The 26987-nt window shown below is 39.6% G+C and overlaps 1 protein-coding gene across 9 annotated transcripts in view; it reads left to right on the top strand.

Annotated features, from left to right (window-relative positions):
• baiap2a (BAR/IMD domain containing adaptor protein 2a) overlaps positions 1-26987 on the top strand; it is an 84006-nt gene that overhangs the window by 35023 nt on the left and 21996 nt on the right. For all 9 annotated transcript variants that reach the window (XR_008365789.1, XM_053514522.1, XM_053514525.1 and 6 more), the window contains 3 exons: positions 4610-4696; positions 26221-26282; positions 26483-26554. Coding sequence is in view for 8 of the 9 variants with exons in the window: in XM_053514522.1 (XP_053370497.1) it covers positions 4610-4696; positions 26221-26282; positions 26483-26554 (221 nt within the window). In the remaining variant the exon portion in view is untranslated. The remainder of the gene's footprint in view (positions 1-4609; positions 4697-26220; positions 26283-26482; positions 26555-26987) is intronic.

Here is a 26987-nt window from a genome sequence, read left to right as displayed (position 1 = left end):
CAAGGGAGATGTGCAAAGCTGTGGCAATTATAGAGGTATAAAGCTAATGAGCCAGACAATGAAGCTGTGGGAAAGAGTAGTGGAAGCTAGGTTAAGGGCAGAGGTGAGCATTTGTGAGCAGCAATATGGTTTTATGCCTAGAAAGAGTACATCGGATGCAGTATTTGCTTTGAGGATGCTGGCGGAGAAGTACAGAGAAGGTAACAGGGAGTTGCATTGTGTCTTTTTAGATTTAGAGAAAGCATATGACAGGGTGCCAAGAGAGGAGCTGTGGTATTGTATGAGAAGGTCTGGAGTGGCAGAGAAGTATGTTAGAGTAGTGCAGGACATGTATGAGAGCTGTAGGACAGTGGTAAGATGTGCTGTAGGTTTGACAGAAGAGTTCAAGGTGGAGGTGGGTCTGCATCAAGGATCGGCTCTAAGCCCCTTTTTGTTTGCTCTGGTGATAGACAGGATGACAGATGAGGTAAGACAGGAGTCCCCATGGACTATAATGTTTGCAGATGACATTGTTTTATGTAGCGAAAGCAGGGAACAGGTTGAGGAAAATTTGGAGAGGTGGAGGTATGCTCTGGAAAGGAGAGGAATGAAGGTTAGCCGCAGCAAGACAGAATACATGTGTGTAAATGAGAGGGACCCAGGAGGATCGGTGAGGCTACAGGGAGCAGAGGTAAAGAAGGTGCAGGATTTTAAGTACAGTGGAACCTCGGATTACGAGTAACGTGGTTTACGAGTGTTTTGCAAGACGAGCAACAATTTTTAATAAATTTTTACTTGAAAAACGAGCATTGTCTTAGTTAACGAGCACCGAGTATCATGTTTCACGCATGCGCTTCTTGTTTTAACAACGAGCGTTACGTCATCACAAGTGAGCCAACGGTTTTTCTCTCTCTTGCAGCAGAATTGTAGGTAATCGTCTCTCCTGCTGGGTGAATACACACACGCGCTGTGTGCGCGTGTGCGTGTCTGTGCGTGTGTGTGTGTGTGTGTGTGTGAGAGAGATGTGCGTGTGCGCGCGCACACACACACATTAACGGAGAGACCGTTTTTAAAACCGTTTAAAAATTAGCAAGGAACATCGCTAGTCACACTCGCGTGAGTGCATACTAACGGGATTACTACTGTAAAGTGAAACAACAACAACAACAACAACAAAAATTAAACAGCTCCTCACCTTTGAAAACAGTCGCGACAGAGTAGAGTTTGTGTGTTTATTTGGCAACCTGAAAGGAGGGGAGCTGTAAAGCCGAGACCTATCGTCTCCCCTGCTGGGTCTTAGTGCCTGCAGTGTTTTTGAGTGCGCGCGTTTGTGTCTGTGTAAGGCAGAGAGTTTGTGTGTTTATTTGGCAACCTGAGAGAAGGGGGCCGTAAACGCGAGCGAGCCCCCCTTTATCCCCCCTCCTCTCAGGTTGCCAAATAAACACACAAACTTCTCTCTGTCGCGATTGTTTTCAAAGGTGAGGAGCTGTTTAATTAGTTTTTTTGTTGTTGTTGTTTTACTTACAGCAGTGATCCTGTTAGTATGCGCTCACGTGAGTGTGACTAGGAATGTTCCTTGCCAATTTTTAAATGGTTTTAAAAACGGTCTATCCGTTAATGTGTGTGTGTGTGTGTGCGCGCGCGCGCACATTTTACACACATACACTCTGCATGCACAAACGAAAACCCTTATCTGTCTGGGTTTAATTTCACATTTTTTTTAAGGTAAAGTACAGGTTAATTTGTTTTATTTTTACTTTATATTTTGTATTAATTATATTTATGTATTTATTTTTGGGGGCTGTAGAACGAATAATTTAAGTTTCCATTATTTCCTATGGGAAAATTAAATTTGGTTTACGAGTGTTTTGGAATACGAGTCCACTTCCGGAACGAATTAAGCTCGTAATCCGAGGTTCCACTGTACTTAGGGTCAACGGTCCAGAGCAACGGAGAGTGTTCAAAGGCACTTGAAGAGGCGGGTACAGGCAGGTTGGAATGGGTGGAGAAAAGTGTCAGGTGTGTTGTGCGATAAAAGAGTATCAGCGAGAATGAAATGAAAGGTGTACAGGACAGTGGTGAGACCAGCAATGCTCTACGGCTTAGAGACAGTGGCACTGAAGAAAAGACAGGAGGCAGAGTTGGAGGTAGCAGAGCTAAAGATGTTGAGGTTGTCCTTGGGAGTGACAAGGATGGATAGGATCAAGAATGAGTTTATCAGAGGGACAACCCACGTTAGATGTTTTGGAGATAAAGTCAGAGAGGCCAGATTGAGGTGGTTTGGACATGTTCAGAGGAGAGATGGTGAATATATTGGTAGAAGGATGCTGAGGTTGGAACTGCCAGGCGGGAGGTCTAGAGGAAGACCAAAGAGGAGATTTATGGATGCAGTGAGAGAAGACATGAAGTTAGTTGGTGTAGGAGAAGAGGATGCAGAGGATAGGGTTAGATGGAGGCAAATGATTCGCTGTGGCGACCCCTGAAAGGGAACAGCCGAAAGACAAAGAAGAAGATGATGCGAAACTGTAAATTGATTATTCTTTAAATGCCATTTCATAACCTGCAGCAGTCGACTTTTAGGGTGAAACACGAAATCCTAAGAAATCGAAAGCGTAAATCCTCTGAGGAAATCTGTAACGGATGAGGGGGAGGCCAGTGCAGCGTTCAACATATGAAAAAGAGCTTTCTGTCAGGAAGATACGTAAAGAATGCAACACAGCACTGTGTCCTAGGAAGGTGCTGAATGATTTTTTTTGATTGAGTTTTAAATAAATAAAAAATTTTTTATAATTGCTGTATATAATTTCAGCAGCTTTTTATAGCATCTTTTTTCCTTCCTCTTCATGTGTTCATATGTTACTGATTAATATAGCACAGTTTTGAGACTTCTGATTGACAGAAAACTTTCTCATCTCTGCCATTTGAGACCACTTTAATGAGCGTTAAATATACATCCCCTTACAGAAAATTTTCATCATATCAGTGTTTTCCTTTTTTCTTTGTTTAAGCAACAATGTTTTTCATTCACTAACTAATGCTAAGACACCTGTTATAGAAATGATCAAGTATTAGCGTGAGTATATTACTATATAGAGGTTAGCACATGATTAGATTGAAATACGTGAGCAGTATTGGATTGGTTTATGAACGACGTACTGCATTACTGAGGATAAATGGACACTCCATTTTGTTTTGTTTTTATTGCCTTACTGCTGCACACTTTTTACCACCTATGACACCCAGGACCAAGATCTAGAGCAGGCTGTAACCAGAGGCAAGAAACCTCAAGGTCATGTCCAGTTACCGCGGTCCGGTTTATATACTGTGCCTTTTAAAGAGCAATTTAAAGTGAAGCCTGAGCGTAATGTCAGGCCAGTTTCAGGCTAAGGCAGAAAGAATGGAGGATAGATAGATTTCCTCCTGATCTGCCACACTCACACTGTCAGCTAATCACCACTTTGTGTGTGTGTGTGTGTGTGTGTGCGCTGTTGATGTTGATTTAGTAGGAGGAGGGGCCAGGCGAGTATCCTGTTATGTGTTTGGGGGGAATTTTTTTTTTTGTGGAGCGCGTCCTGCGTATTGATGGGCTGCTATAGATTATGATTTAATTAGTGCAGCATATGAACATGTGGCTCTCTCCAGCTGCTAGCACTGATTCAGAGAGCGTTTTCCAGAGGAGGACTCGCAGCTACCCGCAGGCAGCGGGCCCATCTGTCAAGAAGCATTTCAGTATAACTCTCGACTAAATGAGTCCTGATAAACACACAGCAGCTGAAAGAGCAACGCTGCCCGCACTATTTTTATTATATGCACAGAGGCAGACAGAGCTGGCCGGACTGATCAGTGACCCGCTGTGGTCGTCTAGCCATCATGAAACACGAGCACCACGTGTCGTAGTGAACTGATCCTAATCACAATTCGAAGGGGATGGGATGAGAAGCGAGGCTGAGTGACTTATGAGGCAGAAGGCTTTCTGTGGTGTGAACAAAGTTGTACAAAAATCTCGCAAACGTCATCCAGTATGACCGTTTTGATATTGTTTTTGTACAGTAATGATAACGATCTATTGTTTTTCATCACTCGAGTTGAGAATTTGTTTTGTGTGAATCATGCAAGTTTGTGTTTGTTTTTTTTTTGTGTGTGGTTTTCGTGGTTCTTTGTATGCTTCTCTGTTTTGTGGGCGTTTGTGGGTGTGTGTGTGTGTGCGCGCGCGTTTAAGCGTGCATGTGATCTGCGCAGTCGTTAAATGTCCTTCTTTGAAAAGCCGAGTATCGAGTCGTGCGCTCGCCCTGTGCACTACCAAGGCTGAGCAGCAGATCCAGCAGGGTGATGAGACATAATGTGTTTACATCAGCAGTGCTTTCACACAAGCAGCAGGAAGTGAAATAACGAACTTGACTGTTTAATTATTTATTTATTTTGGGAAGGGAAGAGACTTTCCCCTTATTTATTTTATTTTATTTATTTATTTATTTATTTATTGTCATGGCACAATTTCCAGCTCTCTTCTATCAAGCAGTATTCATCAAGCAATGCTTTCCTTTAAAACACATCAAGCCAGCAAACCGCATCTTATCTAAAGTTGTTAGGTTTTATGAACCTGACCATTAATGTGTTATTTTCTCTACAGCTGTGACGTTTGCAGCCAAGGGCTACTTCGATGCTCTAGTGAGGATGGGCGAGCTGGCCAGTGAGAGCCAGGGATCCAAAGACCTTGGTAAGTCTCTCCCCCTTCTCTCTTTCTTTCTCTCTCTCTTTTTTTCTCTGTCACTCACTGCCTGAAAAAACACAACTAGACATTCTGAACTGCTGTTCAGCTGCTTCCGTCCAGGCGGAAATGTCAGGTCTGCTGAGAATAAACTTTGCTTTTTTGGAAAATGTTTTTGTGCGCTGATATTTGTGCATTCGTGGCCAAGTGTGGGGTGAAGCTTGGAGGTCTAGGGGTTGATCCAAACAGCCGGAAGAAAACACATTTCGACACACCTTGATACCACAATGCCGTTTTATTTTTTTTTTTGTTGTTGTTTTTTCCTCCAGTGTTTTGATATTGCTTTGCTTGTGTTTAGCTGCATACCTTGTATATACGTGACATCAGAAATCTTACTTATACCCTGTTTACTTGTCGGGGTGTCGGTGATCATTTCATATTCACAGCCTGATCCACTTTTCCACTGATTGAACATTTTAAAGATGCGAGTGAACTTTCTCGTTTCCCCGGCAGTTCGCTGAGCGTGGGCGAGATTCTGATTCGAGAGTTTGGGCTCATCATGGCTCCTTTCCATGAAAGAAAGCCACATCTGCACAATTGGCTCTCTGGAGGGACCTTGTCAGAGTGGCAGCCGCTGATTTTAGGTTTAAAAACGCCTCTCATGGGGCAATATTCAAGACTCTATTCCGGTTTTTCATTTAATCTCTGAAAAGCCAATTAACACTCAGTTTTTCAGTCCCGCTCTTTATAGCACTTTCCTATCCGTTTTTCTCCCCCCCACTTTTATTTCCTTCCTTGTGCAGCACGCAGCTCAGTCTGGACCTCAGTGACTCATTCCAGGTCCTACAACGCTTGTCACGTTATTACAATTCATTTCTGCGTTTGCTCACTTCCCAGGTTACAGTCCCTATGTAATAATTCTTTACCACAGCCCGGGTCTTAGAGGTATGACTGGCCGAAGATTCCCCGCTGAGCTTATGACTAGCCTCTTTAAGCTTTGTGTGTGTGTGTGTGTGTGTGTGTGTGTGTGTGTGTGTGTGTGTGTGTGTGGACCAGCCTGTTCCCAAAGTTCTCCTGTGGAATGACTCATTATTGTCTAATCGAGACATCCGTGTGTGTGGGTGTGTGTACACACAACGTACGTTTATTCAATGCGGAGTAGAAACCACTTCTAAAGCACATCAGAAGCACATGTAATTAGGAGCTACGCTTAAAGGAAAATGTGTTTTATTTGCGTGTTGGGTCAGGATAATGTACAATAGCTCTGATGGGTTTGTTTTTGTTTTTTTCCCCACAATGAGTAGTTCACACTCCGGAAGTAAAACTTTCCTGACCACCTCCCTCTTAATAAACCCTAACCTTACAAAACACACAAACGACTACATACAGTACTGTACATATGCACTTGCTGCTACTGTATATGGAGATATGGCGAGTAAAAGGCAAATTATTATTCATTTATGGTCACCACAATAAGTATATACAAGCTTTCACGATTTGCTTGCATTGTTTTTTGTTTTTCTGCAGTGAGGTAACTTCCTGCATAATGCTAGTCGTTAAAGTTATAGCGACTAAGATGGATGATTGATAAAAAATTTTTTTGAAGGAATCTAGTGATTCAGCAAAGGAAAATGCGTCCTTGGTCAGATACAGAAAGTCTTTTCCAGGCTGCCAGAATGAAATATATAAATGTAAAATCTCGCCTTCTTGTGGCTTACAAGGACACGTCCAACTTGAGAAAACATGCTGCACGAAATAGTCAATTATTCAGCCAGCGGAAATCTCTCTGCACCGTTAAGGGTTTTTTCACCGACGAGGCCTTACCTTCTGTTTGATCTGATGAATGATGAAATGTAATTTAATGTCATTCTAGTAAATTGCGAAATTAAAATTCAATCCTGCTTGTGTGTTCATGGAATTTAGCCAGGATTTGTGTCTGAATAATTGCGAATCATAATTGGACCGTTATTTTTATCATAGCATGTTGTACTGTATGTTAGCGAGACTAAATAGTTGTATAATGGGTAATAAATTACTTAAAAGGAGCTATAGCTATTGATGGCTATTTGAAGTATAAACTTTTGTTGTATAAGGTTTTTGACAGTCTGTGGAGGAGCCACATCCTAAACATACACATATATGCACATACGCGCGCACACACTTTTTAATAACCCTGGTTTGCAGGGAAGCCACTGGGCACTACTGGCCTCCAGTGCGCTGTCCTTCAGAAAGAGCGCTAGATTAACGTTTTGTTGTGTATTTACGTGCTTTTGTCGCTCGCGTGGACACTCGCTGTGCCGCCGTCGTACTGTCGATCTTGGCAGAGTGCAGCCGGTCTTACGTGTGTGTTATGCACTCAGTGAGAAAGCCACAGGGGTTCAGTTAGAGCTCAACCGTAAATGCTTTCCACCTACACATGATTCTGTGCTTCTCTCCCTCTCTCTCTCTCTCTCTCTCTCTCTATCTCTCACACTTGTGCTCTCTCTTTTGTTCTCTTTCGATTGTTTTCCCGATGCCCCCACTTTCTTTCGAATGCAGACAAGTGCTCTCAGTCACATAGACGCTTGTGCAAGCATTGTGCGTTCTGTAAACGTCCTTGGTTACGAGCGGCTCTCCGTTCCAAACCCAATCGGACGAGTTTTGTGTTTATGTACGCATTTTGCTCTACTGCTCTATTCCTCCCTAACTCCCACACACTCCTCCACACGCTGTGCTGTTTAGGATAATGATCGCTCTGTCACCGTCCCACCCACTCAAATCCTCCAAGCTCCTTCTCGCTTTCTCTCTCTCATTCTCTGTATCTCTCTCTATCTTTCTGGCTGTCTTTCTGTCTTACTTCACCTCTTACATCATTCTAGCACAGCCAGCAGTGTGGACAGTAATTGGATCACTGATAGGTAACACATCATAGCTCACCGTCCCCTCTCTCTGCCTTCTACTACAAGTCTAACAAGGTTGTACATCCTGTATGGTCTGCTTGTCTGTCCATCATATTGCGTCTCGACAATCCGGGCCTTGTGTCCAGTTGGAACCGTAGCCATCACATTATTTACATATCAGAAGCAGGGAATCACGTTTATGTCGGGTTGCTGAATCAGGAAGGGTGTGTTTGCGCTTTAAAATTATATATATTATTCATGTATGTGGTTTTAATTTATTTGTTTATTTATTTTAACGAAGATGATAAGATAAAATGAAAGACACAAAATCAAAAAAACGAAAATGACTTTAAGAAATGTGAGGAAATGTGTATAAATCATAATTATCAGATTGTCCCCGGTGAGCTAGCCAAAGGATGGTAGCAAGGGAAAAAATCTCCGGGATGGAAATAGGAAGAAACCCTGAGAGGAACCAGGACTCACGAGAAAACCCATCCTTATTTGGGTGATAACGGGTAGCAGGAATTGGTTTACAGTCATACTCATTGTTAGGAGGCTGAAAGTTCAGTATAACAGGAGGGATTTTTAAGCTAATAGTGGAGTCCACTTTTATTATTGGGAGCTTAGGTACAAAACTGAGAATTTCAGTCCTGAACTATTGAGCCATCAGAGAACAGCTGTCTGCATCAGCCGAGTCCAAGACCACATTCATGGTCAAGTGCAACTGTCATCAGTCACCACATGTATCCCAAGCAGACCACATGGGCCTCCTTGCATCCAGACCTCCAACCAGCATTGGGGCACAAGGACGAGTCAGACCAGTCCAGAGGGCAGAGAGGTTTTGACGGAGAGAGACACGGAGCGAGCGAGCGAGCGACACACAGATTTAGATATTGTCACAGTCACATAATATATAAGGTAAATGTATATTTGGTGCAGAGTGCGACAAGGGACTAGAAGAGACAGAGAGACCATCACACTTACATTATGTGCTTCCAAAATATTAGAGGCACACAATGGTATCGAATTACAGTTTGAGAGATCTTGAGCTGTTCTAGCATCTTGGTTCCTTTTTGCACAAAACGAGCTCCAGAAAGATACAGTTAGCTTTCATTAAAGTGGAAGAATCTAGAGATTTGACCTCCTTTTTTTTCCTTTTTTGGTTAGATGCACTGGAGAGCATACTTTCTCTCTTGATACAAATGCCTGACTCAACTAATGCACTTGTGCCTGAGTCTTGTGGAAAGCCTTCTCAGAAGGTTGTTATAACAAGTTTTATTTAAAGTAAGTGTTTAATCTTCACGTTCATTCTAGATTTTATACCATTCGGGTGGACATAGAATATAACAGATAATAAAAAAGATATGATTATTGTTTTTTTCCTTACATTTTGGGATGAACAGTAACTTTGGACTACATGTGCTCATGTTGTGCTCACATGTGCCAGGGAAATAAAAAAATAATAATTCTTGGGATTATATTATATTACTTGACTACATAATTGCTCAATGTGCTTTGTCCCCTAAGTCTTTCATGTATTTAAAATTGCTTCCCTGGTCATTGTTCAATACTTTATTAAATACAGTACATAGATTGCTCTGTATAACACACTATATGGAGCAGCAATAACAGTGACCCTGGATCCAATTCAGTTTCTGGTACTAGTCAGTGCTTTGAAAGAAATGTCAGGATAACCAGTCATTATACTGAGTGACCTGAAATCTGAATTCATATGCAAAAAGCATACGCAGTCCCTGACTTTGCAGTACTTGTGTTTACATTGAAGCTATTGTTTAGGGATTCCATATAACCTTGAAGAAAAAAATTTTTTAGATTCAAAGCCATACAGTACCGACGACAAATCCCTGGTGAATTTTGTCAGACTTTTTGGCCACCCTGTTTAGACAACTTTTAAACACTTAAATTATTGGTCACGATAAAATACAGAATAAAGCTAAATTAACCAAAAAAATCAAGCAGATCTTAATGATTCTGGTTTCTGCCGGGTGTTCCAGTTTCCTCTCACAGTCCAAAGACATGCAGAGTAGGCTGATTGGTATTTCTAAACTCCCTGTAGTGTGTGCGTGAGTGTATCCAGGGTGTACCCCACCTCGTGCCCCGATAATGGGATAAGCTCCAGGCTTTTCACAAACCTATACAAGATACAAATGAATGAATGAGTGAGAGCATCTTTTACAGGAACCAAAGGTAAATCCAAAACTGTGCTTTATTTACTATATAGTGCACTTTCTGCCATTTTGTTGTGTTAAAGCAAAAAGAAAAATCCTGCATTATTCTGTGCACAATTTTAATCCCCTAATGGCCTGTAGTAGGTAGTGTAAAAACCTACTCTGCTGGTTACAAAACCCCAAAAATGCAGTCTGTTGTTTGGTTCAACTTGAGCACACCCCCATCTATCCCTGAGAAATATAGCCAGTTACTATGGAAACCTCCTTTCATATTTTTTTTTCTTTTTTTTTTTATTCAGTGGTCTGTAGTTGCACAGATTGTCTGTAGTCATCTCGATTCTGTTAATGTCTGTGAGTTTGCTCACGTGTTGATCAAGTTTGAATGAACGCCGTTCCATGCAGTGTTCCTTAGAGAACAGTAGGAGGGCACCAATTTAGACACGTTTTTAACAGAAGAACATGTATGTAATGTTGTGCAGATTATGTTAAACGATACCATAAGCTAATTAGCTATGTACTGAATGCAAAGACAGGATGCTATTTGTTGTAGTTTTTTTTCTTTTTCCCGTTATTTTTGAAAATGCCAAATAGGCACAACAAATCATTCTGAAGGGTAGCTTCTGTTCTAATTGTGTGCATCGAAAGATAATTCTGTCCATACAAATAGTTAATGTTTTTGGTGATTTCATATACAGCATGCTGTGGGGTGCACTTGCGTTCCAGAAATGATGAAACATTCATTTTGCGAAATACAGAAAAGATTCTGGAAAATGAATTGGTATAGGAAATATGGGACGACTTATCACCCAATTTATTTTCCCAGTCGCTGTTTCAGTTTCTTTATAAGCAATGTTCAATTCTGGTATGACTCTGGCATTTTGCTGTCATGAATCTCCTGAAAGTGAAGAGGAACCCACATGCGGTTACCATGAGAACAAAGCTGCTTAAAAGGAGGCTGTGTTTTGAGCTCATTAAAGTCAGATTTGCCTTTTGTTTTTTGATGTCATCTGTCTCTTTGATGCGGTATGTAAGGAAATTTTTCCTCCCTGTCCACAATAAAAATATTAAACACATTTAAATCCTCTCATGGGAAACTGGGATTTTTTTTTTTTTTTGGAGAACATATCATTGATGTTTTAGTTTGCGGAACAGATAACGATGGCTGCTAAATAAAAAATTTATTTCGCAGGTAGAATTGCTGATCTTTGTAAGTACAAATAAAATATGTTTATATGTGCTTTAAACAGAAAATAAGCAATGACGGTTTAGTGCGATAGTCATGAAGACAAACTTGGTTATTTTTTAATAAACAGCACATCCTGAAGCCTTTGAGCATTCTTATACAACTTTTTGAAGGATATAAGAAGGTACGCTGCAGCCAGGTGCGGCTAATCATCAGTTCTTGATTAATTGATCTGCAGCAAGTGTGCAGATCTCTATGAAAGCAGAGGTTTTGGCACGTTGCTGGCATCCAGGTGTGAATGAACACAGTGCCAAGAAGGAAATACATAAGTAGTCATCTTAGAGAAACAATCGTTGCTGCACATCAATGTAGAAAGGGTTATAAAACCATGTGGAGTACAACATTCTAAAGTAAGAAAGATTATTTACAAGTGGAAAGAATTCAAGACAATTGCAAATCCTCTGTCAGAGGAGGACGTCACAGCACATTCTCTCTCCGAGGTCGGAGCCTACAGTGCTTAAGAATGCAAAATTTGCATCTCAGACTCTACAGGCCTCACGGGCGTCATAAATGTTAAAGTCCATGGCAGGACAATTAGAAGAAGACCAACAAGTATGGTTTGCTTAGAATGATTGCTAGGAGAAAGCCTCCTCTGTCTAAAAAGAACATGCCAAAACTGCATCTGAACGAAGCTGATCAACTCCTGGAATGATGTCCTACTGTATGGACAGATGAGATTAAAGTAAAGTTGATGCTCAGCGCCATATTTGGCGAAAAAAACAATGAGCATGTAAGCAGATATGCAGAAACAACTAATATCCGCAACGATCTAAACCTCACTCATAAATCATCACCAGAATGGCTGAAAAACCGAAAGAATTTATGTACAGACCTCAAACCATTTGAACCTCAATGAACTGAAGCAATGTTGTAAAGAAGAATGAGTCCAAATTCCTCTACAATGATGTCAGACTGATGGTCATACAGGACACACAACCTTAAGTTACTGCTGCTGAAGGTGGACCTATTCAAGATCTTGAATCATACTAATCGTACTTTGTATTGCCCATATAATTTTTTTTTTGCTTTTGTTTTTTTTTTCCCCTTATATTTTTAAATAATTTATGGCATAGTAAAAAATTAATGTATGTCTGAAGTTGTATTTGCCTAAGACTAAGACGATCACTAACTTTCACACATAATTGTACATACAAATGCCCTTCCTATAATACATGTCTTATAGTGATCTGCAGCATGAGTCTAACCAATAAAACAATGATGCATAGTAAGAAATAAGAGCAGTACTAGCAATTAGGGCACATTAAAAGAATAATGTGTGTCCCTCATAATTATACTGTAAGAGAAGAGGAAATGAGGCAATGAGGCAAGGTACATAATTGTCTTATGAGACTAATGGATGATGCTAGGCCAGAAGAGGAAAATCAGTGCTTACTAATGGAGGTTAGTTAGAAGGGAAATTGTGTTTATTTGTTTAGGGGACGAAGAACCCAGAGTGTGCTGATTGCAGTCATCTTCCACTGTCTGGCCTTGTCTTGCCTGTGCAAGTGTCCTTCCTTTAGTCTCGCAGACTGTTGGAAATGTTGGCCCGATTGGAACGAGAGCAGTGGGGCTCTTTTATTAGCCACGCACCACGGTCCCAGGAGCCTCTACTTTCTGCTCTATTTCTGAGCGTTGTGCTGCATGCTGGGAAAGCATGTAAAACTCACATAGTCCCTCACCTCAGCCTTGATTCACCTCTTTGACACAAGAAGTCAAAAAAAGTCTTACGGACTAGGCAAACTTTACACTGAACTTCGAGCAACTTGGATTCTGGGACCTTGATTTCTAAATAAAATGCTAAATTTGCATTTATCTGAAAAGAGAACTCTGAAATGGTCCATTATTTTTTTTTTTTTTGTCCTTTGCTCAGGTATTCAGGAATTGTTTAATACTTTCCTGAAGATGTCTGAGCAAGTCTGGATCATTGACTTCAGCCTCACTCCACTCTGTGTGAAGCACTACCAAGTTATTGAACTGGCTTTACTTTCCTCTTAAGTCTGCAGTAGTTTCCTACCACACTTCCCTTCCAGTCAACTTTCAATGAAGATGCTTTGATACAGCACTCTGCGAACAGCCAGCACCATCAGTGATCACCATCATCACCGTTTGTGGCTTACCTTCCTCATGAGTGTCGAAGATTGCTTTCTGAACTATTGTAAGAGATCAACAGTATTTATGCTGTATGAATAGTAATTTGCCCAAAGTTTAAATTAAATATTTGAATATTTTAAGTTTCTGGATTCTTGATATAAACAGAAAGGCTTGAAATATTTGGGTTTACGTCTATTGAATCCACAATATTCTATTTTATTGCACTCTCTCTCACACACACACACACACACACACACACACACACACACACACACACACACACACTTATTGTGTACTGAAAAAACATTTTACCTAGATGGAATAAAAGAAATAATGTAATTCTAGGATAAGTGCATTAATTTAACAGGAGATTCTATAGAGAATTAAAAGTTGATTTTACTCTTATAAGCGTGTTCTGTTATTTTGCACAAGCAAAACTGCCGCTTTGAATTGTGCATTTACACACACACACACACACACACTATCTATCTACCTATCTTGTAATATATACATATTATGAAATCTTGTTTTATATATATATATGGTATAAAATAAACCACATGGTTTATCCCTAAACGATCTCCTGCTGAGAACTGTGAGCTATGAACCACTCCTCTTTTTAAAATTAGAGCCTTTCTTCTTTTCATCCTTTACTGCTTTATTACAAAGATGCCTTTTCTTCATAATTACTGCTATTTACCTTCCTCTCTCTCTCTCTCTCTCTCTCTCTCTCTCACCCTCATTCTGCCTTTGTCTTTTTGGCTCCAGCTCTTTCGCACTCTCTTGTTCTGCCTTTTATAGCTCTAACTTGTTGATCTTTTTCTAACTTTCTTAGAGACTATGTTCACATCACCAGTCTGAACTGTCTCAATACAGTTTTTTTTTAAACCCTAATGTGACACAAATCTGATGTTCAGATCGGGTCTGAGTAACTTTTGTCTGTGGGAGCATCATAATGTGGGGATGCTTTACTGCAAATTGTAATTGAGCCTTACATGTCATTGAAGTTAATGTGAATGGAGCGATGTACTGAGACGCATTAGAGAAGAAATTTATTTAAGACAACCAAATTTCCATGACCTAGCTAATCTACTGGCTCAAATCTTATAAAAAAAATATGGAGGATTTTGAAAATAAGAGAGAGACTAACCTTAGAGAAGTCTAGGTTATTTACCAAGTTGAATCGCAATCCTGCAAATGACTTAACAAAGAAGTAATTTTGGTCTGAAGAAGTGTCTGAATATATTTTTTCCTTGTCTATGAATATACATTTTGTTCATATTCATGAATACAAACTTGAAAAAGCATGTTGTTTGTAAGGTTGGTTAGTTCCTTCCTCTCATTCCTCAGCTATTCAATTCAATTTTATTTGTATAGCGCTTTTAACAATTGTCATCGTCGCAAAGCAGCTTTACACAATCAACCAAATTATTTAAGTTTGTATGGGATGTGAATGTGTATAAATCAAAATGGTCAGATAGTTCCTTTTGAGCAAGCCAAGGGCGACAGTGGAAAGGAAAAACTCCCTGAGATGGCAATAGGAAGAAACCTTGAGAGGAACCAGACTCAACAGGGAACCTTTTGGGTGAAACAGAAGGCAGGAATTGATCTGCATTCATACTGTATGTTTGGTGGCAGGCAGTTCAGCATAACAGTTGATGGTAACTGATGTTAATATGGAGTCCAAGTGGTTATTGGTGCTGGTGTTTAAACCCCTGACTTTCCGATCAGTAACACACAGCCTTACCAAATTGAACTGCCACCAATGTCCTTTTATTTTGCATGAAAATCTAACACGTGATATTTTGGCCCCTCTTTCTCATACATACTACTGTTCATAATTCTACCCCCTCATGCTTCACATGTAGTGGGGTGTGTTTGTGTGCAAGAGATGAACTTGTTGCAGGCATTTCTCTAGAGCCTGCCCTGGTTCTTTCTCATTGGCATTCCATGTTGGTGTAAAACTCTCTTCCTCATTAGAGTCACACCGCTGGCATTTGGCACCTCGCACATCTCTCAGTAGAAGAGTTGTACGCACTCTACTTCTTTCCGCTCTCCTTCCCTCTGTCACAGTGTACAGGCTGTGCTGTGAGGATTCGTCGTTCTCACCTTCACTCCTAAAACCGTTCATGCTGTTTTTTTTTTTTTTCCCTGTCTACTCTTAATTGTTACAATCTGAAATAATGTGCCTGAAAGAGACTCTTTGATCGTCCTTTTCTTATCCCTGCTTAGTTCCATCATTTCATCAGGATTGGTGATCTGTCTTTTAAAAAAAATAAATGTATATCATCTTGCACTTGAGAGTAGGCCTCAACGTTCGACCTCATCAAATACAGTTTCCTGGGATACATTTGGAGCGTATCTAGAATTTTATGAAGGCCTGAGTGACCTTCTGGTAACGAAGTCATCCTATTCGTTCTGCACTATAGTGTATAACAAGCATTTATTAATTAAGCAATATCACACAAGTGGGAGTGTGACTGTGATGAATGTAATTGCCTTTATATGACAGTTAATTCCGAATCTTCTCCATCTACAGTACAGAGCTAACTATCTTCTAACACAATGCTGCATCACAAATCACTCTCCAACACCTGATCAAGGGCACTACTTAGTGTATGGGACAAGGAATTGTACGTCCTAGCACACCAGAAGTTAACGGAGCTTGATATGAATGTGAAATTAATGGAAAAATAAGAAGAAAAGTACAAGATTTACAGGACTGTCCACCACCTCCATTGTTTATTCTCCTCACCTTTTGATTACATAATGCCATCAAGAATTAACAACTATTTTCACCCCTGAGTAATTGCACTAATTATTGGTCGCCAACTCCACCATTCGTGGAAGGATATGTGTTGGCAAAACAAAATAACTGGCTAAAATAAACAAACATATAAAAATCGGTTAACTTTTTGTGTTTCTGTTTCAATAACTGTTTGTATGTGGAACTGTTAAAATAAAGCAACATCACACTCAAGGTCGTCCTGTTGTGCTGAATATCGGCACAGCAGTGATGCCTTCTGCACATGGGCTGCACCCTGATAACAAGCACAATGGCATGACCTCAAGTATGATATTTCTTCATTGAATTGTAATCACTTATAGCAAAGTTTTATGATATGGAACATTTTAAAGCAACATGTTTGTCATGTACATAATGGCAGCTATATATTCACTTTATTATAGTTAAAAAACAAAACAAAACAAAAAACAGTTTTCGTCTTAGATTGTTAAGCATCCAGTATACAAATCCCACCTGCATTTCTTGTTGCGATAGAGACACTAACGCATTACAATGAGTGCATCAGTAATATAATAATAATAATAATAATAATAATAATAATAATAATAATAAAATAACTACTGGCAATGCTGTGTTTTGGAAGATCTATCCACACTCAGCATTGTGGTGTAAAGATTTTTAATCCAGCTGTGTGCACACATCATGCATAATAGCAGACTTTTATCATTTTTTCTGCTTGCTGCAATTTTTTTTCCCCGCTTTATATTGATGTATTCCAGAAACGCTTCCTTGACCAGTCTGCATCAACTGTAAAACAAGCTTAAGTTATTGTCTGTTACATAAACAGGTCGGTCATTCTGTAAAGCTTTTCACATGAACGCACCACTGAATGATGCTCACTGCAGCAAGCGCCACCTCAGTAATCACTGGTGTGCAGAATTGTACCTCCTCCGAAGCGGAAGATAAATCCGTGACCTGGATGTAGCGCTGTCCAGGTGTGTACAACGCACTCGAACATTTCCAACACAAAAATCTCTGCTCCAAGGAACAAGCATATTTTACTAAAGAAAACGGTCCTGATGCAGTATTTTCTGGGTTGACTTACATCATCTGTCTCCGCACAGAGCTGTTTGGTCAAGGTCATGTGGCTTACGTGACCTTTAGTAGTGGGATCTCAGACCTTTGAAAGGATGGCAGTCCTTTGAAGTGGCATCAGCGCGCATTAGACTGTGTTAGACGCTATGCTTCTGCTTTAATGTGTATTTGCTGAAAGGGGAATTATGGGTAAGAGCTGCATGCTGAGAGGCATTTTACTAGAGATGCACCAATTATTATTTTTTTTTGGTTATGGCTGATTTGTTTGTTCTCTCTTTCTAAAAACTTTAACTGGCTTCAATTTGCGCAGCTATTTTTGTAACTTGGCAAACGTAACTATATACTCGTAATAAAGGTAACTTTTTCTCCACACCTACATTCAATTACATCCACTACAAAGTTAACTTTATTTACAAATAAAATCCAACGGAAAATGAGTCGAGAGCTACCAACCAGGGAGGAAGAAGCTCTAATGCGCTTCCTTTGAGACCCATGATCAGCATTTTAAAACTGCCTATACATGTGACAGGGCAAAGGACTGAGTTAACCATGTGAGCAAATTGGCTAGAGTCACTTGTTGTGACAGTGTGTGCCTTCCCAAACTCCCACTCTGTGCCCTGGACTACTAAGAGACCCTTTAATTTGTGCCAAAATGATCTCGGTCTGTTGCCCAGTACGTTTTTCATCATCAAGGTTCCATTGACTGATGTTGCTTGTCAAACTTGTCGCTTGTTGATTTCATGCATGCAATCAAGGTGACCACACAATTAGCCTTTCCAGCGGCTGTTGCATTAGTCTTAAATACTTGTTTTTGTTCGAGTGTCAAAATGCTGTCATGTAAAGTTGTAATATGTCACCCAACAGACAACTTTAGGTGGTCGTGTCAGTACTATTTCAGTAACATTGTGTCACTTACTGTTGTTCGACACACCTTTGATAAGGATCTAATGTTGTCGGTTAATTTTTGTCATCAGTAAAAGGGGCTTTCACGTTCTTATGTACAGTACCACTCATATACAAACTAAATGCTCATTGTGTGTGTCGATGGTGTTGTGCGTACACCAGCGTTCAGGTTAAAGGAGAGGAATGCTATGAAGGGTCTGGCTGGATTACACAAACATTTAAACTTTACTTCTCTGGATTTTATCCATGGTGAGTAATATAGTTTCATGTACTGCACATTTAACAAACATCTTAAATTGTATTGTATGTTATTAGGAACATTGTTATGGCTTTAACGGTTTCTCTAAGTACGGAGACGTACTCGTACTCCTCAACTACATCTCAAAAATCTAGCCTTTTTAAAGTACAGACTCTAGACATAATTTATTACATGAAAATCACACTATTAGGCCACAAAGAAGACCCCCTGCTTCGTGAAATAGGTTATGTGAAAGGGGGCATCCGGACATGTTCACAGATACTCACTTACAGACACATCAGTCAGCCTTTGTGCGTCAGCTGCATCAAAACTGGCAATGCGTTCAGAACGTGTGAAAATTCCAGGTTTCACTAGCTCACTCAAGATATGTGTTAATACCGGGTGTAAAGACTTTTATTCCATGCACCACAAATAAACATTCATTCCAGGGAAGCGTATTAATCACCTCGTGCCTCTAGAGACCACATCTGTCTAATATCTAGAATTCACAGAGAGTACAAATAAGATTGTGTGTGAGTAAGTGTGTGCACGGCCTGGCGGTATTAAACACAAAGAGGTGCTTGTATCTTGTATCATGGCTACTGTTAAGCTAACCATAAGATAAGATTATCTGCTATCTTTTGTTTAGCACACTGAAGCCTGTTATCCCACACGAACACACGCAGACACGCCCACACCCGTTTCTATTATCAGCAGCCACACAGATGTGCATTTCCCAGGAGAGCTCAGAAGTTGCATTGTCATTTTCTCAGTGGATCCTGGCTGCTCTTCCTGCCCGGCGCACATCCGTCAAGGTTTTTTTTTTTTTTCTAATCGGCACTGATACTTTGGTGCAGAGGGTTTTTTTTCCTCTTTTTTTTTCTTTTTTCTAGTCAGCTCAAACATTCCCACTGAGTACTGATATAATCCTCTCATGTTTGTACAAGAGGAACAGTGACAGCAGACAGCTGTTGAGAAGAGACCCGACTGCCTACAGAAGCACAAACCCTTCCCTCTTTCCTCTCGCCTCTCCTGGCCCCGAGCCTCCGCGTTTCCTCTGTTTCCATGACGCCTTGCAGTAATCTGCGCTTGACCTTCCATCCATGATTCACCCTCCACCTCCTCTTCCTCCTTTCAGACTGGTCTAGCCTGTTGAGTTGGCTTGCGGCTACAGTTTCTCATCACCGCTCGGGTTTCCGCTTTCTCGCCCTCACAGCCCGCATGGCGTGGAACGCGTTGGGTGTTCCTGTGGTATACGTAGGGTTTTTAAAACAGAAAGCGGTGGCATAGGATCTTTCCTATACACTCACGCACACGCAGGTAGAGGCATGCATGACTACGCCGGCTGACTCATTTGCTGACGGACAGGCTGAGAAGCTGCTTTTGTTAACGTGACAAGTTCTAAAGGGTTGATGAGTCCAGAGCTCAATACACCCACACACTCTGACCTATAATCTTCAAAGGCGAAGAATACAGATCTCTAACTAGAAGCTGACATCCGAAGCCTTTGGTTATTCACCCCAAACACTTTAGCAAGCGACAGTCAGTGTTTCCTGTGCACTTTCCATAAAACCACAATGCACAATAGCTCCTCTGTGGCTCGCTTTGTAAACAGAAAGGTTGGCCTTGTTTCTGTGTGCATACTGGATTAAGATCCACTTAATTTCACTTCCTTTTTAAAGCAAAAACAAAACAGTAACTGGATTTCTGGAGAAGAACTGTGGAGTGTTTTTTTTTTTTTTTTTTTTTTTTTACATAGTTGTTGTAGAAGAGCCTGTAGCTGTTTGTGACGGGCTGAAACATGTCTTTCGTCTCTGAGTCCCAGTGGTTGGGCCAGAACTCTTAAATTGAATTGCCGAAAAAAAAAAAAAAGCCATCCATCACGACAAAATGCTACAGTAATCATTTCAACCCCCAGGCCAATTTTAAATCCCATCATTATGTGCACTCAAATTTGCAAACTTTTTTTTTTTTTTTTTTGGAGTTGATTTTGATGGAGCTCAGTTACTTCTTAGTGGGTCGGCGTTTTCATACACATTGTTAAAACATACATGCGTGGGAATCACCTCAAGCATTTAAACGCTTTTTGAACTTTGAAATTATATTACTTCAGATGAAAATCCAGCAAAACTTTGTTGGAGTAGACCCCCACCCCCACCCCCCACGGGTATGGAAAATAATTAACATAATTGACTCACCTTAAATGCTTTTCAGCTTCCACAGTTTTGTATCGTGAGCTCATTTCACAAAGGCCTGATATCATTTCAATAATCAGTTTTTCATCTTGTGCTGTTACTCTGATCAGATGAGATGCATCGCAGCTTTTATAAAAATGAAAGGCAGAAAAATTAGTCCTAGTCATACTGCTAAAACAGCGCTTGTTTCAGCATTTAGGCTCTGTTTTTGCTTGGATTCAATTCTTAAATTTTTTTTTGACATACAACACAATATGACCAAATCTTCTGGACACTTGACCATCACACACATCTTTTAAACTTACCCTTTCCAGGTTCAGTTTTTCCATTTTGCAGTTGTAATACATTTTAAGTTTTTGCAAAGGCTTTCCACTAGATTTTTAAGCAAAACTGTAGAGATTTAAGTTCATTCTGTCTTACGAGCATTATTGAGGTCAGGTACTGGGGCACTGGCTGCTTTTCAGTTATTCCCAAAGGTATCCCGTGGGGTTGAGTTTAAGGCTTTACGGTACGCATATTTGCATTTCTGCTTCATGTTGTGGTCTGAGTGAGTACAGTCTAGCTGTAACACTAGTGCTACGTGATTAAAGTAAGATGGTACACATTAATATGTTTGTTTTTCTTTTTTAATTAAAGCTACTACAAATAATAACCTGATAAATATCCTCTACAGCCTAGACTCCCTCTTACAACACTGCGTGCTTAGATTAAAAACAACGGCAAGATAAAAAGGTAGCAAAAGATTTGAATATCCCTTCAAAAATATCGAACATCAAGTTCAAAAAGGGAAGATAAACAAGTTTATTTAAAATATAATGCTGCATTACATCCTATTTTACTTTTGCATTACATCTTAAAGCTTTCATTCTTTAATACACAGATTAGGAAGTACCACGGCAGGTCCGACAAATGAAACAGAGGGGGCTGTATGCATGTTCATGTTTTGTTAGCACTAGTCTAGGCAGGTAATACTCACATGAGTGTAATGTATGTTTCCATTTGATTTACATGTAAATTTAACTCTAATTTTAACCAATTAAGTTTAATTTAAAGTAAATACTTTTCATCCTCTAAGTAAATGATTCTTTAAGCCATTCCATAGCATCTCTATTGGGTTGAGGACTTGCCCACTCCAAAATGTGGATTTTGTTTTTCTGAAGCAATTTGGTTGTGCACATGCTCCAGTGTTTTGGGTTACAGACATTTTACAGACATTTTACAGACATTTTACAGACATTTTACAGACATTCTCACATTATCTTGAAGATTTTTTTTTTTTACGCTTGGGACTATTAGCAAAGCAGGCTCAAATCCTGATGTTTCCTCCATCATACTTTACAGTTAGAATGACGTTTTTCTAATGATAAGCCATTTATCAGTGCACAAAACATTTTTTCAATAACAATGTGGAGTGTCGATGTGCTTTTCCATAAATTTGTAACTTTCTATTTAGTAAGCAGCAGCTTCCTTTGTGGTGTCCTGCCACGGACACCTTTCTTGCTCAGTTTTTTATGTACTATAGACTCATGAGCACAGATGTTAGCCAATTATGCCTTCAAATCTTTGGCTGTCACTTAGAGTTGTTCCTTTATCTTATTAATGAGTGTTTGTTGTGCTCTTGGAGTCATTTTGACTGGGTACCCACTTTTTGGTAGTGTAGCCACAAGTCCCAAAGTGTCCCCATTTTCTTAAGTCTTTGAAATTACTTGATAACCCTTTCCAGCTTTATGTAAATCAACAATTTTTGATCATAGATCCTTTGAAAGGTCTTTTTGGCGAGGCATGGCCCACATAATGCAACTCATTTTTGTAACAAGACTTCAGTTATGCTTACACCTCCAGTAAGCTTTTTTGGTGCTCATTAACTCGTTAAACGTTTTTTCACTAGCAATATGAGGTTTTTATGGTTGTTTTCAATAGACATGAAAGATTAAAATTATTTTTGTAATTATTATTTTAGGCACATTATATTTGTCAATACTCTTGACTTGGATGGGAATCAGATCACATTTTATGACAATGTAGAAAACCATGAAATTCCCAAAGTTTTACATACTTTTTCTTGCCTTTGTATTGATTCAATTTATATTACGATTTTGTATCATGATTTTATAAATATCACAACGCAATGTTACAGTTTTAAGAATATATAAAAAAATGTTTTAACCTGAACGTTTTCTATCTTAGCTTTGTTTAACAACTTTATAAATGAATTGAATACAAGTTCAGTTCAGTTTTCTCAATTAAAACCATTTAAACAATATAAAATAAAATAAAAACTTTTTTTAGTTTAACTTGTTACTTAAAAGTAAACAAAAAGCCTAATTTTACTGAGAAACATGTATGAATGAATCTAATCTCTGCATCTATTATAAATGTAAAAATCAACATAATTTTTTTATTAAGTTTTGAGTCCCTATGGTGATGCATGAATCACCACACAAAAGAACTGAGATACATGATTCTATGTAATGTACAGTAGAACAGAAAGAGGTTTTACTTTCTGCACAACATTATAAACAAACACATGTTGATTTCAAACATTCCATAACCAGTAAAGAAACTCAGATCAAGTTGTCTTCTTATTGTAGTGGCATTTCATGTAATGTTATAAAGGTCATGCTTTTTATTGTTTGGCGTGAGCTGTTTATAAATGAGGTTGGAATGCACACAGGGCAGTTTTTTGATTAGCAGATAGTTAAGTGTGTACAATGACAGCGCAAACATTTTGTCTGTCCATGCAAAATCATCCACTACAACAGAAAGTGAAACAGTCTAAAAGACTTCAATTTGTTACTAAATATTGAGTTTGAGATGCACCCATGTTACAGATCTGAATGAAAAGCCAAAACCTTTATTTCGGGTAAAAGAATAAAAGAACCAAGACATAAAAGAACCTAAATTTCTTCAGTTAGACCTTAACGTCTATGTGCCATGATTCACTGATTTCTTAAGCAAGAGCTAGAAATATTTGTTTAGTGGTAAATGTTTAGATAGACACACCATACTTATTTATTAATTTTTTAATTCCAGAAAATATCAAATGCCTTGCACATTATTAATCCATGAATCCTCTGCTCAGTTGCACCTGTGTGTAACTCTTGTAATTGTGGTCTGTACTCAGTCAGCACCTGATATGACAGACGGACATATGGCTGGCTCTTACGTTGTGCTTCTTTAACCGATTGAACCTCTGGGAGCATTTAAAAGAGCGCGGTGGTGTGTAAGCCCCGGGTGATCACAGCTGATTATCTGTAATCGGCTTAAGTAGCCTTCTGAGAGCAAGCTGTCTTTTTCTGTGGCCTCTATCAGTGTTTGTATTTGGTACACAGGATTGTTCATGCTTGAAAGAGATCCTTTTGAGGAAAAGGCTAGATGTAAGTCAATAGGGAAAAAACCCTCAGTAAAGCGTTCAATATTTTAAAAGGTAGTAGAAGTTCAGCCGGTAGTTTAGCACCTTCAAAAGCATCGACTTCACTAGATCCTCTGTGATTTATAAAAATCAAATGCATTATTATATAAATTGCATAACTAAAGACCACTCAGTGAGGCTAGCTCTAGGTCCAGAGAGGTGAATTTTCAAAGAGGAGAGTTTTTTAGCAAGTCAAACTTAACAATTTCATGTATCCTAACACAAAATTACTGATCACAAAGTGAAAAAGTAGTTCGCTTTTGAAAATCATTGCATTTTATCAGTTCAGTGTCTACGAAGAAATAATCAAAAGTACTAATGTGAGCGATGCATTGTTATGAGACAAAACATAACCTCTTTAAATGGCTTTATGTATACAGTAGCTATAAATTAATGTTTGGCTGTAGCTCGGCAGCATGGCGGTGTGGTGGTGGTGAGCGATAAGGCCTCAAACCTTCAGGGTCAAGGGTTTGACTTTGGGTCTGTGTGCATGGAGTTTACATGTTCTCCCTGTGCTCTGTGGCTTTCCCTTTGGTTTCCTCCCATAGATTAGGCTAATTGGTGTTTCCATAGTGTCTACAGTATCTGTGTGAGCATGCCCTGCAATGGATTGGCACCCTGTCCATGGTATTCCTCGCCTTGGACCCTGAGTCACGTTAGTTACTTATTTATGAAGACCTTTCTAGAAAGAAGGCATTGAATGAAACCAAATGTTTTATATTAGGAAATAGATACGCACTGATCGATCGTCCCATAACGGTAATAGATTGATTTTGATTTTCAGAATCATCTGCCATAACTGATGATTATGTGCTGATTGTGCAAGACCTTGCATGTGGCACAATCCGGAAACTGCAAGTTCAGATCTTGCTACAGTTATCTGTATCATTGCAGCACTAGCCAATCATTTGTGTCTGTGCTTTATTCCCGCCCCCTAGCTCCGAGTGTTCATAGAGCTTGAGCCTTTGATCATAGATCCTTTGAAAGATGATGGCCTTCATCATCTTTGCTGAATTTTCATTTTCAGTTGGATTTTATTCACAGTATATAAATAAACCACTGACAAGTAGTCAGAGAAAGCCTGGAGAAAGTTCTGTACTGTAAAATTGTTCAGTTTTGGAGAAAATGTAAAAATTATTTAATAAGCAGTCCACATCGTTAGGCTGCATCTCTTTTAGTGATGTAATGGTTGCAATCTGGATTAATGCATCTGTGTACAGTACATCCAAAATGAATCTAGGCAAACTGATTATTATTATTGATGATAATGAATAAAATTATTGTTTATTGGACACAATGGCCAGTGGCTCTCATTTGTGCAACTGTATTTCTCTCCTCCTTCATGTGTGTCCTGCTTATATAAGCAAGAGCATTTTATTAGAAGCCTTTCTAAGTACAGCCTGTGTTTCACACTATGTTAGTGCAAATAGGCCACAGTCTGCTTCTGTGTCTAATTAGCTTCTAGCCTTGGATTGGTATTGTGTATTGTATCGTTGAGAACAGTGTGAGAACGCCCAGCCTGCCTTTGGCTTTCACAAATATTTTCAGCCTCCTCTCAAAGAGAGTTTTTTGAACACGTGGTGATGTTTGTTTGACATGCAGCTTAAGGACGTATCTCGTACTCCTTTTTCTGGGGGAAAAAAGGGTTTTTGTCTTTTGAAGCCACAACCTGCAAGTCAAATGTGCAAATGAGCTTTTTGCATGTTTACCGCCCTGATTGTGTAATCATCATTAATCAAATCAAATCTGTTTGCCGGGAGCAAGCCCCCTACTTCGGCAACCTGATGCGTGTACTGCTAGTTTCAGTGTACTGGAGAAAATCTTCAAGTAATTGCTTTCTAATCAGGTCTGGATCATGTAACATTTTGTGACCTTTGGTTAAAAAGTTCTAGTTTGGAGATTCATAGTTTGTTTCAGCTGTGGATCTTTACTTGTGATCTGTCTGGCTGTACGTGTGTATGTATGTGCATATGCGTATGTGTGCGTCCACCATTGCTTTCTGTGTTGTTTTCCTCCTTCTGTGTATGTCTCTTCTGTCTCCTGCTCAATGTATCTTTTTATTCTTTTCTTTCACAACGCATTGCATATTCAGAAGAGGCAGCGTGTAAGGTATATAAAAAGCAAAAACAATCTTTCTCAGTCAGCTGCATGTCTTTTTGTCCCCCCCCCCCCTCTTTGTTGATTGTTCTTGTTTGCCATTTTTTAATTATCTTTTTCAATTAGTGCTATTTGTAAGGGAAGACAAATGAAACAAGATGATTGGTTTGATCTTATGCAGACTTGGATGATGTTAAATGTTTGAAAAAAAAAAAAGTAACTTAAAAGTTCCTCAAAGTTGCTTTTAAAATTTTATTCTGTTTTGGTGTGGGTGTTTTTTTTTTGTTTGTTTGTTTTTTTGGTGTGTGTGTGTTTTTTTTTGTCAGTCTATGTTCCATCGCTCTGTCTTGTGCTTTGTTTGCTTGTTATGTCTGCGTTTGTCTTGTGTCACTGCATGGTCTTAGTTGTCATCCCACAAATGAATAATTGTGTCTCCTTTCCGCAGGGGACGTCCTCTTTCAGATGGCCGAGGTCCACCGGCAGATCCAAGTGCAGCTGGAGGAAATGGTGCGTTATCTTAAATCTTCTATCTGTTTGGCTTTCACAAAGCCCTACAAGACCCTACAGACTCTGGGTTTCTATAATATGATGGTGATCGAGATTCAGCCATGGCCATACCTGTAAACTGTTCATGTTCAAAAAAAAAAAACAAAAAACATAATAATAATAAAAAAAGAAAGTTGAATGTTTGAACTCTGTGTCTACAGCTGAAGTGCTTCCACACCGAGCTTCTTTCAGAGCTAGAAAAGAAAGTGGACCTGGATGCCAGATACCTGACTGTGAGTTTCCTTAATGCGTGCACACACGCACACACACTCTCTCTCTCTCTCACTCACACACACACACACACACACGCACACACACTCTCTCACTCACACACACACACACACACACACACACACACACACACACACACACACACACACACACACACACACAGCCACACCGAGAAGCTTCTAAATAGAGAACGACCAATCCTCACATGACTGTTCTCATGATTCTGCATTATAGAAGCTTAACGCACTGCACACAGACACTCGGTCTATTCTCATGGCAACAGAAATGACTGACAGATGGCTTTCCTGCAGCAGCAGAGTTGTGTGAGAGGGTGTATATACTGGCTATACACATACACACACCCCATTTACCATCCTTCACATTCAGGTTGTTCAGACTGTTAAGATTGCAACAGTGCAGCAACATCTTCAGTCA

This window comes from Clarias gariepinus, chromosome 16 (assembly GCF_024256425.1).
Source record: "Clarias gariepinus isolate MV-2021 ecotype Netherlands chromosome 16, CGAR_prim_01v2, whole genome shotgun sequence".
Lineage (NCBI taxonomy): Eukaryota > Metazoa > Chordata > Actinopteri > Siluriformes > Clariidae > Clarias > Clarias gariepinus.
The sequence above is the reverse complement of the archived record's forward strand: the minus strand, read 5'-3'. Positions and strand labels throughout refer to the sequence as shown.